Below are 17,251 nucleotides of genomic sequence, written 5' to 3'. Positions count from 1 at the left end.
AAAGCACATCATGCTCCTTAGGGTAGCTGTGGGAGAATCATGTATGCAGCACTGTGGTGGGACCCACTTGCTTCACTTCATCCTTTTAGAATGCCGAGTTTTCATATCCCGACTGCGCTCTGTTAAGTATGAGTCCAGTGTATCTTTTGATCCTGTCATTCGGCCAAACACACAATATTTTGTGCACAATTTAGCACAATATTGTACCCTGCCTTTTAAAGGTAATCTGTCAGTTTTTTTGCAAATGATCTGCCTTTCTGCAGCAGTACATCACTTATTGGACTGCTTGTTGTAGATTCAGTAGGATCCTTGTTTATTTGATGTAGATGTGGCAGGGCTAAGACTTCTGGGATGTGTATAACCCCAACCACAGCCCTGATGGGCAGCTTCATGTGTACACTGCGAATCAGTGGTGTGACGGTATTAGGCAGATTTGCTTGACTGCTGGTCCTGTGAGTTGTAGTCATCTAGTAATAATACCCTGCACATAAAATACTGATTGTCTTAACTGCAACATGCCTAATTAGCAACACATCACTATAATGATGGTCTTGTGCCCTATATTATGCTGCTCTCAGATTAAATAGCAAAAACCTGCAGACAGAATACTTATAAATAGGGCAGCATTTAATGGTAATTAGTCCACTTTAACAGATTTCAACATTACAATATGACTTCATGAGGTTCTTGTTTTCATTTTTCTTATAGGAAGGAATTCTACTTACCGAGGATGCTTCAGAGCCCCAGAAAATGGAAGTCACATATTTCCTGCATCATTCTTCAACTTGTCTACAAATTTATGCTTGGATTTCTGTTCTACTAAAGTAAGTGAAATGTACTGATATTCAAGCTCTTATATTTTGTTTGATTGAATAATAATTAAATCACATAAGAAGCGTTTACTCTAAGGCTCATCAATGCTGTGTGCAGTTTATACTGAAGGTCAAGCAAGGCTGGTAGTAGGCTCTTAAAAATCCCCTAATAAAATGATGTAATGATTTCTTTCTAACGATGTGTGCATACGGCATCTTTCAGAGGCTGACGTACCAGCTGACTTTTTAAAGCACAAAATGTTTCATGAAAATGCTGGCATTGTTTTTCCTAAAGCATCTTGTTTGGTGTCTGTGAAGATCTGAGGTTATAGGTCGTATTAATCACCTAGGCAGGTTAGCAATGCAATTTTTTTATTTCTCCAGTCCACAGTCTTATAGAAAGTCCAAGTAGATGGCCACTATGATTTGCCACTAGTTCACAAGATCCCAATCCAGGACCGGTAGTTCCACTGCCCCTGTACCAGTTGATACCTACTGTTTCCAAACTTTTGGTTTGGCCCACAGCTTTTTTTAATCTCCCATCGGTATAGTCTGCAGAGACAGTATATGCTCTTGCAGATGACGGATACCATAACTGTAGCTTATGTATCCAACTCCTGCTGACAACAACATATATTCCACAGCTCTATTTCAGTGCATTCTCACACAAGATTGGGGAAGATGGGGGGAGATAATCCCTTATTCTTCAGTTGTTCAATTAGCTTACATATTTATCATCCAAGTTGTACAGATTATTACACTGCAGGGGGCGAATTCAGTACATAATTAGCAGGCATTCCACAGATTAACATACATGAGTCAACATAGAAAATCATATGGAACAATGGCTCATGTTCCTTCACCTACTGAACAAAGGAACATTACATCCGGCATAATTAAAAATAATTCAACTCTGCCGCAGTGGCCAGGTTGATGCTGTGCTGTAAGTGTGCTTTTGGTCATTTTTGTGGTATTTTTTCTGCTGACTTTTTTTCATCTCTGTATATATTAACTAGTGTAAGCCACGTAAATAATCAGTCATTTATTTTTGCCGCTTATTTAAGCATAAAGTACTTGAAAGAAGCTAAAAATATATTTTTTTTCAAACACTGCACAAAAAGACTTTAAAATTAGAATATACCTACTTAAGTAGTGTGTGTTTCATCCCTAGCTTATTCAATGTGTCTTCAGAAAATATGATAAAACTGACCAAAAGTAATTCTTATTAAGTTATGTTTTGATAATGTGTTTTTAGGGCTTTTCATATAAAAAGGAACCTTAAAATATTTTAGTTTTGACTTGGGGCTACAGGATGATAATTCCTTTTTAAGGCATGCACATCAGACTTCGATTGGCTGAACACACTGATATCGATTGGTTCAACTGAGGATCTAATGTGTATGGGAGCGCCTTCCGACTGATGGTCGCTAGAGATGTTGTTCTCAAATATCCGATTTTTAGTTCCCAAACTCATTATTATCCTGAAGATATGCCGTCTGTCGACTTGTCAGTTGGTTGCTTTCTCATAGACAAAACTGGATTACTCAGACAAATGAGCGATCTTGAGTATGGGACAGTCATCTGAGGTGTGTATCGGCCAAGCGATTAGCCACAGCATCGTTCAGCTCACACTAATCTAGCGTGCAGACTGGGACAAAAAGAACATAGGGTATGGAAATGAGAGAAAGTTCATTTAAACTTCTTGTGTTCAATATAAGACACTATCAATACTATGTTCTAGATCAGGCTTCCACAAACTGTGGCCCACGGACCCATGAAGTGTGGCTCACTGCTTTCTGCCACCTTGGTGCATTAGCACCAGGTCTAACAAACATCTATAAAGAGAAGGTCTCCTGATGATGACTTTTGTGAATAGCCTCACAGAAGGGCAGATCTGGAAGTTGCACATACTGGCCTGGGGTTGGTACTGTGGAAACCCCCTCATTTACATATTCTGCCTTTGTGTGATTTCTTCAGGGAAGCGTTGACTGTCTTGACACCGATATTGGGAGCTATTGGTGTCACTACCGCGGTGGTGGGAAGACCTATCCTGGATCTTAATGCCTGTGCTCTCAAGATAAGAAGGGTTGATGACCCCTGCTTTAGATAGACAAGCAGTAGTCTGGATGTTTTCCCCTGTCACACTCTGTTCTGAAGGGGCTTATTTTATTATCTCCTAAGGAATAAAATAGACATTGTGTGCTGCCTATAAGGACCAATAAAGAAAGGAAACGTGTTTCCAAATGTACTTATTTTTTACTTTCATTAATTAGATAAAAGTCTAAGAAGAAATAACATTTTGGTTTTAAATGTAGTGGTTTTTAGACCATCATTGAATTAATTATTCTAAAGTTAAGTACATAAGAACAATTTTTTTTTCGTGGAATTGAATTCTATTCGAAAATTGCAAAAATCCATATTTGCCAAAATACTCACTTTTTCATGGGTTCAACCTTTGGCCACCAGTTTGCTAAACCATAAACGTCTATAAATATATATATATATATATATATATATATATATATATATATATATATATATATATATATATATATATATATATATTTTATACTGTATATATACACTGCTCAAAAAAATAAAGGGAACACTTAAACAACAGAAGTAAATAGTAAACAGAAGTAAACAGAAGTAAACAACTCCAAGTAAATCAAATTTCTGTGAAATCAAACTGTCCACTTAGGAAGCAACACTGTTTGACAATTTCACATGCTGTTGTGCAAATGGAATAGGCAACAGATGGAAATTATTGCCAATTATCAAGACACACTCAATAAAGGAGTGGTTCTGCAGGTGGGGACCACAGACCACATCTCAGTACCAATGCTTTCTGGCTGATGTTTTGGTCACTTTTGAATGTTGGTTGTGCTTTCACACTCATGGTAGCATGAGACGGACTCTACAACCCACACAAGTGGCTCAGGTAATGCAGCTCATCCAGGATGGCACATCAGTGCAAGCTGTGGCAAGAACGTTTGCTGTGTCTGTCAGCGCAGTGTCCTGAGGCTGGAGGTGCTACCAGGAGACATGCCAGTACACCAGGAGACTTGAGGGGGCTGTAATAGGGCAACAACCCAGCAGAAAGATCACTACCTCAGCCTTTGTGCAAAGAAGGAACAGGAGGAGCACTGCCAGAGCCCTGCAAAATGACCTCCAGCAGGCCACAAATGTGCATGTGTCTGCACAAACGGTTAGAAACCAACTCCATGAGGATGGTCTGAGTGCCCGAAGTCCACAGATGGGGGTTGTGATCACAGCCCAACACCATGCAGGATGCTTGGCATTTGCCACAGAACACCTGGATTGGCAAATTCACCACTGGCACCCTGTTCTCTTCACAGATGAAAGCAGGTTCACACTGAGCACATATGACAGACATGACTGAGTCTGGAGACACCGTGGAGAGCGATCTGCTGCCTGCAACATCCTTCAGCAGCCCTCCATGTGCTCGCCAGAGGTAGCCTGACTGCCTCACCAGGAGCATGCCCGGCGTTGTAGAGAGGACATACAGACATGTGGAGGCCACACACACTACTGAGCATCTTTTCCTTGTCTTGAGGCATTTCCACTGAAGTTAGATAGGCCTGTAACTTAATTTTCCACTTTGATTTTGAGCATCATTCCAACTCCAGACCTCCGTGGGATATTAGTTGTGATTTACATTGATCATTTTTAGGTTTTATTGTTCCACTATGTAATGAATAAAGATTTACAACTAGAATATTTCATTCAGTGACATCTAGGATGTGGGATTTTAGTGTTATTTTTTTTAGCAGTGCGTGTGTATATATATATATATATATATATATATATATATATATATATATATACATTACATAGTGGAATGTGTTGAGAACAATAAAACCTAAAAATGATCATCGTAAATCACAACTAATATCCCACAGAGGTCTGGAGTTGATAATTTCACATAATTTCCATCTGTTGTCTATTCCATTTGCACAACAGCATGTGAAATTGATTGCCAAACAGTGTTGCTTCCTAAGTGGACAGTTTGATTTCACAGAAGTTTGATTTACCAGGAGTTATATTCTGTTGTTTAAGTGTTCCCTTTATTTTTTTTGAGCAGTGTGTATATATATATATATATATATATATATATATATATATATATATATATATATATATATATATATATATATATATATATATATTCTCACCTTACTGCTCGCCTCTTCAGCCACTGTCCTCACTGTCACTAATCTGGTCTTTGACACATCTTCTTAACACCCCATGAGCACTGCATCCCCTCTTCACACTAGGGCAGGACTTCCTTTCTCTGATGCGGCCAGGATACGTCAAGATGTTAAGACATAGAGGCCTTACACACACTGTAAGGAGAGTATAAGGATTTTTCTTATTTCTTACATCTTTTGTTTACTATGGTTTTGGGTCTGGAGGTAGACAGATCATAATAAAGGACAACAGAAAGAGATTAATAAGGGACAGTGTGACACAAAATCCACTTTAGCTAACTAATAGAAAAACCACCAAGACACAGTAATATTCTTTTGACTAAAAATTGGCCATGAATCTTTATTAAGAGTTACATATATGATTTTAATAAATAACCGTAATGTTATAAAATAAATAAATAACATCAAATATTTCATCCACCAAAAATTGACACAATCCACCCAGCAGGACTGGGCGATTTTCCCGGTAGCAAAACTTCACGACAAAACATATGCAATGAACATAAAAAGAGGGCGGGCGGGTGCTTCACTCTTTTTTGCAGCTCCTGTAGAATGACCAGCTGCTCAGGTAGAGCCAGCTATTTATAGAAAAAATTATTCCCGCTCTTTTTATTTAAGCCAATGAAAATAGAGAAAAAAGAACCACTGAAAAACTGGTTTAAACTGGAACAATCTGCTCGTGTCATACACAGCTTACTAAAATTAACCCTTTGTAGCATAGAGACCTCAAAAAGACCCTTGGCAATAATAAATAAAATGAAGGGTTCATGTCACCATGAGACCCCCATTTTAATTCTTATGGGGGGATCCATTCTATTTGCTTAGAATAATTTTTCAGTGAATCAAATTTTCCTGGAAAATCCACATGAACAGAGAAATTAGAATTTTCCCTCATCAACTCATCCCTTATGATATGTTCCCTTTCCATTTTACCTCTAAGGGTAGGTGTACATTACTGATTTTTCAGAGGTGGAGAGATAAAATGTTTCTCCACAATCTTTATTTTGTCAGTCTGTGTAAATCGGACTGCACTTAGTGTGTCATGCGAGTGTAATCTGATATTTTTCAAGAACCCATGTACTCAAATCACTGATTTTGATCCAAAATTAAAACCAGACATGTCTTGGATTTTTTTTACATGAAGCACTTGGTGCCTGGAAAAAACATTGGACATGTGCACTGGCCCATAGGATATCATAGGTTTGGGTTCTATCCATGAAAACCACGGATAGCACTCGTCCGATTTAATTGGTCTTGTGTATGAGCCCTAATAGTAGACGTGAGGCTGAGACTCTGAGCAGCCTTTTGACAGGGTTTGTGTTGCATACCACTGAAACAAGGCTCTAAATATTGCCCATAGGACTCCATTGTAAGAAAAGTATACTGCACGGTATAACTTTTTATTGTGATGGTTCTTTAACCCCTTAATCCCATATGACGTACTATCCCATCAAGATGACCTGGGACTTAATTCCCAGTGATGGGATAGTACCTCATATGCGATCGGCCACGCTCACGGGGGAGCGCGGCCAAGTGTCAGCTGACTATCGCAGCTGACATTCGGCACTATGTGCCAGGAGCGGTCACGGACCGCCCCGGCACAATAACCTCCGGCACACTGTGATCAAACATGATTGCAGTGTTCCGGCGGTATAGGGAAGCATCGCGCAGGGAAGGGGCTCCTTGCGGGCTTCCCTGAGACCCTCGGAGCAACGCGATGTGATCGCGTTGCTCCAAGCGTCACTTACCTCCTCTCCCTGCAGGCCCCGGATCCAAAATGGCTGTGGGGCTGCATTCGGGTCCTGCTCAGAGCAGGCGCTGGTAAGCCTGCAGCGCTGTAAGTCAGATCGCCGATCTGACAGAGTGCTGTGCAAACTGTCAGATCAGCGATCTGTGATGTCCCCCCCTTGAACAAAGTAAAAAAGTAAAAAAAAAAAATTCCACATGTGTAAAAAAAAAATTAAAAAAATTCCTAAATAAAGAAAAAAAATATTATTCCTATAAATACATTTCTTTATCTAAATAAAAAGAACAAAACAATAAAAGTACACATATTTAGTATCACCGCGTCCGTAATGACCCGACTTATAAAACTGTCCCACTGTTAGGTGTTGAGTTCCCGCCTCTGCACAGGGGGATCTCGAACCATCTCCGCTGCGGTTTCCCATTCTTCTCCAGCCACAGTGGAGTCTGCTCTGTGGAGACGTCGGTCCCAGCGCCTTCCTGAGTCTCACTCTGTGCATAGGGTTACTGCTGCTTTTCCAGCTTCTGCTATAGAAGCCAGTGCTGGACAGCGGTGAGCAGATGCTTTTGGGACTAAGTCCTGCTTTTCCCCTTCTGAGCATGCCCAGGGCAAGATCTCCCATTGGAGAACGAGGGTCACATGCTCAGATACTGCAGCAGATCCCATTGGTCCTTCTGGGAAGGTCCTGTACATGCTGCAGCTATAAAAGTTTCGCATGACCGCACGGCCATGCGCTAGTGTACATTTGTATATGTGTGTGTGTTGATGAGTGCAAGTCGTCCTTAAATATCCCATCCCTATTGAATGACTGCTCGTGTAAGGTGGATGATTGATATCTAGCGCCCGACTTAGCCATCAGCACGTAACACACAAAACAGCATCTATTGCTGTGACCGCCAGTGCGGTGCCGTGTGCTTTCACAGCGCTTTCCTGACCCAAGCCTGGGTGGTTAGTGGCGTCCGCCAGTGCGGTACCGCACGCATTCTCGTGCATCTTTATTAATATTATTTCTTTCTCTCTGACACCCAGTTGTGGTGTCGAGCGCAAGAGGTCTATACGAACTCAAATCCTGTGTCTTGGGATTGAGTTCTGGGACTCCTTGCTTGTGCTCTTGGTGCGGTACCGTGGCCCTGTGACGCAACAGGGTTCTCTTCCTCCACACAGGGAGAAGTTATCCCGTGTGTGTATCCACATTTGCCGCCATATAGTCCGTCATTACTTAGCAGCAGGTTCCATCTCTGCACGGTGGACCCCGGGCTGCGAACGCACCTTACTCTATCTTCCTAATTATTTGGTGCGTTCCGCTAGCCCTAACACCAACTAGTTAACCCCTTCAGTGAACACCGTAAAAAAAACAAAAATGAGGCAAAAAATAATGCTTTATTATCATACTGCCGAACAAAATGTGGAATAACACGCGATCAAAAAGATGGATATAAGTAACCATGGTAACGCTGAAAACGTCATCTTGTCCCGCAAAAAACGAGCCACCAAACAGCATCATCAGCAAAAAAATAAAAAAGTTATAGTCCTCAGAATAAAGCGATGCCAAAATAATAATTTTTTCTTTAAAATAGTTTTTATCGTATAAAAGCGCCAAAACATAAAAAAATATAAATGAGGTATCGCTGTAATCTTACTGACCCAAAGAATAAAACTGCTTTATCAATTTTACCAAACATGGAACGGTTTAAACCCCCCCAAAAGAAATTCATAAACAGCTAGTTTTTGGTCATTCTGCCTCACAAAAATCGGAATAAAAAGCGATCAAAAAATGTCACGTGCCGGAAAATGTTACCAATAAAAACATCAACTCGTCCCGCAAAAAACAAGACCTCACATGACTCCATCATTAAGGTTAGTGCTAGGGTTAGGGTTAGAGCTAGGGTTAGGGTTGGGGCTAGGGTTAGGGTTGGGGCTAAAGTTAGGGTTAGGGTTGGGGCTAAAGATAAGGTTAGGGTTTGGATTACATTTACGGTTGGGATTAGAGTTAGGGGTGTGTCAGGGTTAGGGGTGTGGTTAGGGTTACCGTTGGGATTAGGGTTAGGGGCGTGTTTTTGGATTAGGGTTTCAGTTAGAATTGGGGAGTTTCCACTGCTTAGGCACATCAGGGGCTCTCCAAACGCGACATGGCGTCCGATCTCAATTCCAGCCAATTCTGCGTTGAAAAAGTAAAACAGTGCTCCTTCCCTTCTGAGCTCTCCCGTGCGCCCAAACAGGGGTTTACCCCAACATATGGGGTATCAGCGTACTCGGGACAAATTGGACAACAACTTTTGGGGTCCAAATTCTCTTGTTATCCTTGGGAAAATAAAAATTTAAGGGGCTAAAAATCATTTTTGTGGGAAAAAAAAGGATTTTTTTATTTTCACGGCTCTGCATAGTAAACTGTAGTGAAACACTTGGGGGTTCAAAGTTCTCACAACACATCGAGATAAGTTCCTTGGGAGGTCTAGTTTCTAATATGGGGTCACTTATGGGGGTTTCTACTGTTTGGGTACATCAGCGGCTCTGCAAATGCAACGTGACGCCTGCAGACCAATCCATCTAAGTCTGCATTCCAAATGGCACTCCTTCCCTTCCGAGCTCTGCCATGCACCCAAACAGTGGTTCCCCCCCACATATGGGGCATCAGCGTACTCAGGACAAATTGGACAACAACCTTTGGGGTCCAATTTCTCCTGCTACCCTTGGGAAAAGACAAAACTGGGGGCTAAAAAATAATTTTTCTGAAAAAAAAGAATTTTCATTTTCATTGCTCTGCGTTATAAACTGTAGTGAAACACTTGGGGGTTTAAAGCTCTCAAAATATGTCTAGATAAGTTCCTTAGGGGGTCTAGTTTCCAAAATGGTGTTACTTGTGGGGGTTTTAATGTTTGGGCACATCAGGGGCTCTCCAAACGCGACATGGTGTCCCATCTCAATTCCAATCAATTTTGCATTGAAAAGTCAAACGGCGCTCCTTCCCTTCCGAGCTCTGCTATGCGCCCAAACAGTCGTTTACCCCCACATATCAGGTATCAGCGTACTCAGGACAAATTGCACAACAACTTTTGGGGTCCAATTTCTTCTCTTACCCTTGGGAAAATAAAAAACTGGGGCGAAAAGATCATTTTTGTGAAAAAATGTGTTTTTTATTTTTACAGCTCTGCATTATAAACTTCTGTGAAGAACTTGTTGGGTCAAAGTGCTCACCACATATCTAGATAAGTTCCTTAAGGGGTCTACTTTCCAAAATGGTGTCACTTGTGGGGGGTTTCAATGTTTAGGCACATCAGGGGCTCTCCAAACGCAACATGGCGTCCCATCTCAATTCCAGTCAATTTTGCATTGAAAAGCCAAATGGTGCTCCTTCCCTTCCAAGCTCTACCATGGGCCCAAACAGTGGTTTACATCCACATATGGGGTATCAGCGTACTCAGGACAAATTGCACAACAACTTTTGGGGTCCAATTTCTTCTCTTACCCTTGGGAAAATAAAAAACGGGTCAAAAAGATCATTTTTGTGAAAAAATATGATTTTTTATTTTTTATGGCTCTGCATTATAAACTTCTGTGAAGCACTTGGTGGGTCAAAGTGCTCACCACACATCTAGATAAGTTCCTTAGGGGGTCTACTTTCCAAAATGGTGTCACTTGTGGGGGATTTCAATGTTTAGGCACATCAGGGGCTCTCCAAACGCAACATCGCGTCCCATCTCAATTCCAGTCAATTTTGCATTGAAAAGTCAAACGGCACTCCTTCCCTTCCGAGCTCTGCCATGTTCCCAAACAGTGGTTTAACCCCACATATGGGGTATCAGCGTACTCAGGACAAATTGTACAACAACTTTTGGCATCCATTTTCTCCTGTTACCTTTGGTAAAATAAAACAAATTGGAGCTGAAATAAATTTTGTGTGAAAAAAAGTTAAATGTTCATTTTTATTTAAACATTCCAAAAATTCCTGTGAAACACCTGAAGGGTTAATAAACTTCTTGAATGTGGTTTTGAACACCACCTTGAGGGGTGCAGTTTTTAGAATGGTGTCACACTTGGGTATTTTCTATCATATAGACCCCTCAAAATGAATTCAAATGAGATGTGGTCCCTAAAAAAATGGTGTTGTGAAAATGAGAAATTGCTGGTCAACTTTTAACCCTTAAAACTCCCTGACAAAAAAAAATTTGGTTCCAAAATTGTGCTGATGTAAAGTAGACATGTGGGAAATGTTACTTTGTAAGTATTTTGTGTGACATCTCTGTAATTTAAGGGCATAAAAATTCAAAGTTGGAAAATTGCAAAATTTTCTAAATCTTCGCCAAATTTCATTTTTTTTTCACAAATAAACGCAAGTTATATCGAAGAAATGTTACCACTGTCATGAAGTACAATATATGATGAGAAAACAGTGTCAGAATCGCCAAGATCCATTGAAGCGTTCCAGAGTTATAACCTCATAAAGGGACAGAGGTCAGAATTGTAAAAATTGGCCTGGTCTTTAACGTGCAAACCACCCTCGGGGCTTAAGGGGTTAAGTAGGAAAACATAGTTTGATGTGCTTTCCTAGACTGTGAAAACAATGGCATGCCTATAGATGCTATTTCTCTGCTTTCATAGAAAATTATTTAGAATTGAGAGTCCTCAGTGGTTGATACCTTTTAATGGCTAACTGAAAAGATGGTAACAAATTGCATTCTTTCGAGACTACTCCGGCCTCTTCATCAGGCATAGACTAAAAGAAATTCTGGAGAATCACATATTTATGCATAAAAGATATCAACCACTGAGGACTCTCAATTCTAAATATTTTTCTATCTACTGGCTAACATGGTAATAAGATATATATCTTTCCTGTATCTGCTTTCATTGAAATTCATGAATGTACAGATGTCACCGTCACAAGAGCATTTTGAGAATTGGTGCCTACTTCTATAGCAGAACTATTCCGATTAATGAAAGCAAAGATTTATCTCAGCTGGTAATGCTGTGCTATTTTCTTGGATTGAAGAATGATCTTTACTCTATAAAATATTTATAGAATACAGTTAGTTAATGATATCAGCATCCATAAGTCTCAGTCATGTAGGTAAATATGACATGTGTTAATTAGGGTTGTCTGCTGACAGAGGCAATTTACTAGGTGCAGAAACTATAGTTCATACATTGTCAACTCAAAAGTCAACCTTTTCCTTACACGGGGTCATCTTATAAGCTTGTGATATTGTGCTGTATAAAAGACTAATAAATATAGAAAATAAAGAAAATGTCACCATACAATCCTGGCTGGCAATTATAACAAATGTTTTGTTAGTACAGGAGGACAGTAATTTAGCTTGTCCTTTACAGCACAAGCTGCAGTTCCATGTGCTCTCCTATATGTAATTAGAATACAAATTGGATATCTCTTTTTAATTGCATGCCCTGAATCTACGGAACAAAGAAATAAAACAGTTAATCAGATGGACTGAAATAAATGATCTAATTATTAAGCATATATTGCTTCCTAAGCAAGACTTAAAGGAGTATTACATTTATTACAGCTTAACAATTGAAGGAGGAAAAGGATTTTAATAAACTTTGCAACCATTGAATGGAACTGTTTACTTGTAGAAGATATAAATCTTTGCTGGTTAATTGATGAGTACAGAGGTGCATAGTGTAGTAAAGTTACAGGACAGTTTTGAGAACTTTCTGTTGTAGTGCATGGAGTTGAGTTGCAATACCAGAAAGCCAAAACTTTTTTACATTTTGTTACATTTTTTCAGTGCATTTTAACCAATAGATTTTGGAATTAAAATAAGTTCCATAATTAGATTAATTGAATAAAAATGTTCCTGTGCTGAAATAATCTTATAAATGTGCCCCTGCTGTGTACTGTGTACGGCTACGTTCACACTAGCGTTGTGCGCCATTGCGTCGGCGGCACAACGCACGCAAAAACGCGTCAAAACGCACGCAAAAACGCTGCGTTTTGCGACGCATGCGTCGGTTTTTGCCGAAAATCGGACGCAAGAAAAATGCAACTTGTTGCATTTTCTTGGTCCGACACTTGCGGCAAAAAAGACGCATGTGTCGCACAACGCAACAAAAAAAACGCATGCGTCCCCCATGTTAAGTATAGGGGCGCATGACGCATGCGTCGCCGCTGCGTCGCCGACGCAAACCCGACGCACATTAGCTTAACGCTAATGTGAACGTAGCCTACTAGCTGTGTCTGACCGTGCAGGAACATGGTCTGATCATAGAAGAAAAAGTGGAAAAATCAAGCAGCCAAAAAAAAATATTTTATGCATATAACATCACATTTATTTTGATATGGCTGAAAACAAAGAAAAAAAATGAAGATCATATAAAATAACATGGTGGAAACCAGATCGACGCGTTTCAAGCCTTACAGGCCCTTGGTCTTGACCCTTTACCGAGCCTTGTCACATGACTTAGGATAAAAGCGAGAGGCAGTACCCCGAAACACAGTGTCTGCAACTTGAGATTCTGGTTTGGTTTTTATCCTAAGTCATGTGACGAAGCTCGCTAAAGGGTTGACATTGATTTTTAGGATTGCTACTTCCAATTGGTGGCACTAGAGTTTGCATACAACCCTTATACTAGGAAAAGTCAACATCCCTATAAAAAGCCCCACCTCCCCACCTGCATCCCAGCCTCTATCTCTAACTGTGGAGAAACTGGAGGTCGGAGGACGCCCATGTCCGCTAGCCAGAACTGCATGGATCAGTGATCATCCCACCGAATGCCCGCTATTCTTTTAACGTGGGCATAATACTACTCAGACAACACAGGATGAGGGTAAAACAGTGTGGCAATGCTTTATTGAACCACAAAACAGGCAGATAACACGTTGAACAAACCCAGCATTATACCCCAAGATAGTGCACATTAGAGTCTCACCCTTCCACTGACTTGCCGGGATAATAGCAGCTGTTACATCAGGTCTTCCAGAGCCGATTACCCCACCTGTGACATGCACACAGAGAGGAGGTAACAACAATCATAGGAAGATGACAGTCCATTGAGGTACAAGGCCAGTTGACCTTAGGGTCACAACCTGGCTTCTCCGAACATCTCCATGGAGCCTGGTGACCGGCAGGTCCCAATCCTGGCTTTCTCCAAATGTATCCATAGTTCAGCAATGGTGAATGGAGCAGATCTGCATTCTTTCAACTGAGAAACAGGTACCCTAGGTTGTTTCTTGTAGAATGATAGATCCGTGTCCCTCATGATAAGGCCTTAATATATTGGCAGCAGTGCTGTAGGGTCCCCTGGATGTTTGGATGTCTTGGCAGGATCTCTGGCTGTTTCTCTCAGTCTCTCTCTCAGAGGCATATCATCTCTTTTTATGTTTAACCAGTGTCCTTCAGTCCAGCATCACAGATAAGGTGAAGAATGGTGACGACCAAGTCGCCTTGTTTGAGTTTGTAATGTATTTGCATAGATTTTTCTCCTCTGTTTTAAAAATCAACAAACTATCTGGGCTACGCAATGCATAATTAACATATTACTAGTCATTAAAGATAAGAGCACACTATGTTATATCACATATCAGCTTACAAGTCAATATTACAGGTTTACACAAACAAAAGTCTGTTTTCTTGAACAGCCAGAAAGAAATTCTTAAATTCAAAAGCCAACATACAGATAACAGCCTATTCTTCTTGGTTTGCTAAAAATAGACATCTGGTTAATTAATATACAATGCTATGTCTCCACACTAACCACTTCTCTTGGCCTCACACAGCCTTCAACCTCTGAGACACACAAAGATAGTAATACCCTACCCATACCCTAATACAGATCCTCTCCTCCTTTGGCATCAAAGACCTTGCCCTATCCTGGATCTCCTCGTACATTTCCAACCGCACATTCAGCGTTTCCCACTCCAACACTACCTCCTCATCCCACCCTCTCTCTGTTGGAGTCCCCCAAGGCTCTGTTCTAGGACCCCTACTCTTCTCAATCTATACACTTGGCTTGGGACAACTCATAAAGTCCCATGGATTCCAGTACCACCTCTATGCTGATGACACTCAGATCTACCTCTCCGGCCCAGACGTCACCGCTCTGCTGTCCAGAATCCCAGAGTGCTTATCAGCTATATCCTCCTTCTTCTCCTCTCGCTTCCTCAAACTCAATGTGGACAAATCTGAACTCATCATCTTTCCTCCATCCCACAGATCTTCCTTACCTGACCTATCTATCGCAATCAATGACATCATGCTTTCCCCCATACCGGAAGTCCGCTGCCTCGGAGTAACCTTCGACTCTGCCCTGTCCTTCAAACCGCACATCCAAGCTCTTTCCACCTCCTGTCGCCTCCAGCTCAAAAATATCTCCAGAATCCATCCTTTCCTCAACCTTCAATCTACTAAAATGCTTGTGCATGCCCTCATCATCTCCCGCCTTGACTACTGCAACATCCTTTTCTGCGGCCTCCCTGCTAACACCCTTGCACCTCTCCAGTCCATCCTTAACTCTGCTGCCCGACTAATCCATCTCTCCCCTCGCTACTCCTCCGCTTCCCAGCTCTGCAAATCTCTTCACTGGCTCCCATTCCCTCAGCGTATCCAGTTCAAATGACTAATACTGACCTACAAAGCCATCCATAACCTGTCTCCTCCATATATCTCTGAACTAATCTCCATATATCTTCCCTCACGTAATCTCCGGTCCTCCCAAGACCTCCTTCTCTCCTCCACACTTATTCGCTCCTCATCCAATCGCCTCCAAGACTTCTCCCAAATATCCCCCATCCTCTGGAATTCTCTGCCCCAACACGTCCGGTTATCCACCACATTCGGATCCTTCAGACGGAACCTGAAAACTCATCTCTTCAGGAAAGCCTACAGCCTGCACTGACCCCGCTGCCTCCTCATCACCACCGAAGCTACCGCCTCACCAACACCGGAGCTCCTACAACCCCCAACCTATTGTCTCCTTCCCCATAATCCTGCAGAATGTAAGCCCACAAGGGCAGGGTCCTCGCCCCTCTGTATCAGTCTGTCATTGTAAGTTTGTTTACTGTAAGTGATATCTGTAACCCCTTCTCATGTACAGCACCATGGAATCAATGGTGCTTTATAAATAAATAATAATAATAATAATTCCCTTGAACTTGTCTTTGTCTGGCTCTGTTCAGTCTCCTGCCTAGATAACTGACCTCTTCCCCTCTCTGACCACAACATGCTCTCATTCACTTTCACAAATCCTTGCCCACCACAGCACACTCCTACCTGTCACATATTCAAAAATCTACAAACCATTAACCATCATACCTTTACTTACTCCCTACACTCATCACTGTCCCTAATCTTACCCAGATTAATAAGATTAATCCCCAATCCCCACAGTTTTAAGCGTGCCCTAAAACACATTTGTTCAGACTGGCCTACCACCTCAATGCTTTAACCTTTCTATCCCTGTGTGGCCCATTAAAAAAACAAACAAACAAAAAAAACCTTAAACCTTAATCAGGTTCCTCACATCATGTTCTCATACATTTCATGCAGTTAATAGCCCTCTGTGTCTGTACTGTTAAGTACTTACGCTGTTAACTGGTTCATGCAGCTTTACATGAACACCCAATCCTTACACTATGGCTGGTCCGAACAACGAAAGCAATTGTTACCATCCACTTCTCATGTCTCCCTTTTTCCTATAGATTGTAAGCTTGCGAGCAGGGCCCTCACTCCTATTGGTATCTATTTTGAACTGTGATTTTTGTTATGCTGTAATGTCTATTGTCTGTACAAATCCCCTCTCTAATTTGTAAAGCGCTGCGGAATATGTTGGCGCTATATAAATAAAATTATTATTATCTCTTCTTTTTCTGTTTCCTGTTCTGATCTGGTTGTATATCACTACAATAACCCTCTCGGAAGCACCCTGGATCAAGTAACGCACCTCACCCTCCGAACCTCCAAACACAGAGTAAAACAGCCTTGTCGCACATCGCAAACTTGATATCTCCAGTGATGCTCTAAGAGTGCCAAATGCCTATGTAGGAAAACTTGCACACCAGAAAACTTTATCAAGTATAAATTTATGTTAAGAACTTATAACTTTGCCTTTCATCTCACCATGCAAACCTACGTTACCCCATTGATGTCCTTAGCCCAAAAAACTCTTTGACACCTTTCACTCCCTCTTCGGTCCTAAAGCGCAGGCCCCTATCACAGACATATGTACTGATGATATGGCCTCCTACTTTACAGAGAAAATAGAAAATATATGTCAGGAAATCAGCTCCCAGCCACCAAGTGACATGACTCCCAACCATCCCCACATCTCCTCTGGCTCTCTCTCCACATTTAACTCCGTCACAGAATAAGTAGTCTTCAGGCTCCTCTCTTCTTCTCATAATATTACATGCACTACTGACCCCATTCCCTCACACCTACTCCAATCTATCTCCAGTTGTCACTACTCAATTAACTAAAATCCTCAATCTCTGCCTCTCTTCTGGTATA

The 17,251-nt window shown here is 41.2% G+C and overlaps 1 protein-coding gene across 2 annotated transcripts in view; it reads left to right on the top strand.

The window, feature by feature from the left end:
- WSCD1 (WSC domain containing 1) overlaps positions 1-17,251 on the top strand; it is a 428,603-nt gene that overhangs the window by 276,342 nt on the left and 135,010 nt on the right. For both annotated transcript variants that reach the window (XM_077294396.1, XM_077294397.1), the window contains one exon: positions 709-824. In XM_077294396.1, coding sequence (XP_077150511.1) covers positions 709-824 — 116 coding nt within the window. The remainder of the gene's footprint in view (positions 1-708; positions 825-17,251) is intronic.

The sequence above is a fragment of the Ranitomeya variabilis genome, chromosome 3 (assembly GCF_051348905.1).
Source record: "Ranitomeya variabilis isolate aRanVar5 chromosome 3, aRanVar5.hap1, whole genome shotgun sequence".
Lineage (NCBI taxonomy): Eukaryota > Metazoa > Chordata > Amphibia > Anura > Dendrobatidae > Ranitomeya > Ranitomeya variabilis.
Note: the sequence above shows the minus strand (reverse complement) of the source record. Positions and strands in the feature narration are given on the sequence as shown.